The 2,256-nt window shown below is 36.1% G+C and overlaps 1 protein-coding gene across 1 annotated transcript; it reads left to right on the top strand.

Annotated features, from left to right (window-relative positions):
• Positions 1-418: 418 nt before the first annotated feature.
• On the top strand, positions 419-1,579 carry LOC141666154 (uncharacterized). The gene has a single exon (XM_074472151.1). It carries the CDS (start codon positions 419-421, stop codon positions 1,577-1,579), a length of 1,161 nt encoding a protein of 386 aa, XP_074328252.1.
• Positions 1,580-2,256: the final 677 nt, after the last annotated feature.

Below are 2,256 nucleotides of genomic sequence, written 5' to 3'. Positions count from 1 at the left end.
ATTTATTTAAGTAGAGAATTAACATCCTGCAAGTTGAAAAATAGTGTAGGCTGGATAAAAATTAATGAGTAAATAGTTAGATGATGATTAATATATTATTTAGTCCTAGTTCATGTGTAAATAGGAAAACAACAAAAATAAGTAAAGTGTATTCTTAACAAACATGTAGATATATGGATTGGCATTGTTCATTTTAGGTGGAATTTGAGATAAAAATTAGTAAACTACTTATTGTTAGTTAAATTTAATGATTATTTTTAGGTTAATATTACTAAAAGATATACCAAATATATTTTTTGAGTTACAATGTGTCTTTGGTAATATATATGTTTATTTCTTTGATTTGTAGTTTTTACTTCCTTATTTTTGCAACTTGTCTTTACTGACTTGTCTATCATTTATTGTATAGAATTAAAAAATGGATCGTCGTACATGGATGTACAAATTATCAGGGGCGACCCATGAGTATATTAGTTGCGTCAAGCACTTCATTGAATATGCGGAGAAACATGCAAAAGGGGACATGATCATGTGTCCTTGTTACGATTGTTATAATTTAAAAAAGTTTCCTACTGTTGACACAGTGCGTGACCATTTATTCCGACGGGGTTTCATGGATGATTATACTAGGTGGATTTGGCATGGAGAGGGAATAAACTCTAGAACAACGGAGACATATACAAGGAATGATGAAAGTTTTGGAGATGGTAAGCCTGAAAATAAAGAAGATGACGTGGAAAATGATAGGGTTGAGGAGATGATCGAAGATCTTGAAAATTTTCTAAAGCACCATCCAAAAATTCTTGAGAGCTTGGTTGATTATTCCAAAAAACTCCTGTATCCACGGTGCAATGATCAGTTTACTAGGTTATCAACAACCTTGAAATTGTGCAAGCTTAAAGTGAAGAATGGGTGGAGTGACAAGAGTTTCACAGAAATGCTAAAACTTCTCGCTGACATAGTCCCTCAGAATAACGAGCTTCCCATTTCCACCTATGAGGCGAAGAAGATATTGTGTCCCATGGGTATGAATGTAAAGAAGATTCATGCTTGTCCAAATGATTATGTGTTATTTCGCCATGAGTATGAACATCTACAAACTTGTCCAAAGTGCGGAGCATCTAGATACAAGCGGGAGGGAAATTATTCTTCGAGTGTTGATAAAAAAAGGCCTCCTGCGAAGGTGCTGCGATATTTACCCGTAGTGGAGCGATTCAAACGCCTTTTTGTAAATGTCACTGACGCAAAGCTTATGAGGTGGCATAAGGAAGGAAGAAAATCAGATGGGATGCTCAGTCACCCTGGTGACTCTCCACAATGGAGAACCATTGATGGAAAGTTCCCGGAATTTGGCAGAGAAGTTAGAAATTTACGACTTGGACTTTACGCGGATGACATGAATCTGTATCGCACTTTAAGCTCTCAACATAGCACTTGGCTGGTTCTTCTGACAATTTATAACTTGCCTCCTTGGTTATGCATGAAGCGCAAGTACATCATGTTGACATTGCTAATCCCTGGTCCTAAAGAACCCAGAAATAATATCGATATTTATCTTCAGCCAATTATTGAAATATAAAGTTATTGTGGGATGAAGGTGAGAGGGTATAAGATGCATTCAGCCAAACAGATTTCACTTTACGTGCCATGATTTTTTGCACCATAAGTGATTTTCCAGGTTATGGAAACCTTTCAGGATACACTATCAAATGAGCTAAAGCGTGTCCGATTTGTGAAGATGCTACAATTGATCTTCGTTTAAATAATTGTAAAAAGAATGTTTATATGGGTCATCGTACATTTCTTCCCCTTAATCACCCATATCGTAAGAGGAAAAAGTCTTTTGACGGGACTGTCGAGACTCGAGTGGCTCGTTTACCATTAACGGGGAGTGAAGTTTTGGAACGTGTTAAAGATATTGATGTTATACTTGGAAAGTTGTATAAAAAGCCAACTTCAAATAGTATTTGGAAGAAGAAATCTATATTTTGGGATCTTCCATACTGGGAACACTTGCAAGTTAGACACTATCTGGATTTCATGCATATTGATAAAAATGTCTGTGAAAGCCTTGTCGGGATATTGTTGAATATACCCGGTAAGTCAAATGATGGAATGAAAGCTAGATTAGACATACAAAAGATGGGTATACGAGTAGAATTAGCACCACAACATTCAGGAAAGCGTGCATATCTACCTCCGGCTTGTTATACTCTGTCTAGAAAAGAAAAAATCAGCTTTTGTGAGTGTTTATCT

This window comes from Apium graveolens, chromosome 6 (assembly GCF_009905375.1).
Source record: "Apium graveolens cultivar Ventura chromosome 6, ASM990537v1, whole genome shotgun sequence".
Taxonomy (NCBI): Eukaryota; Viridiplantae; Streptophyta; class Magnoliopsida; order Apiales; family Apiaceae; genus Apium; species Apium graveolens.
This window is presented reverse-complemented; position numbering and strand designations above follow the sequence as displayed.

Excerpts from the sequence above, each read along its gene's own strand:
- LOC141666154 (XM_074472151.1), top strand. The coding sequence starts at position 419 with ATGGATCGTCGTACATGGATGTACAAATTATCAGGGGCGACCCATGAG.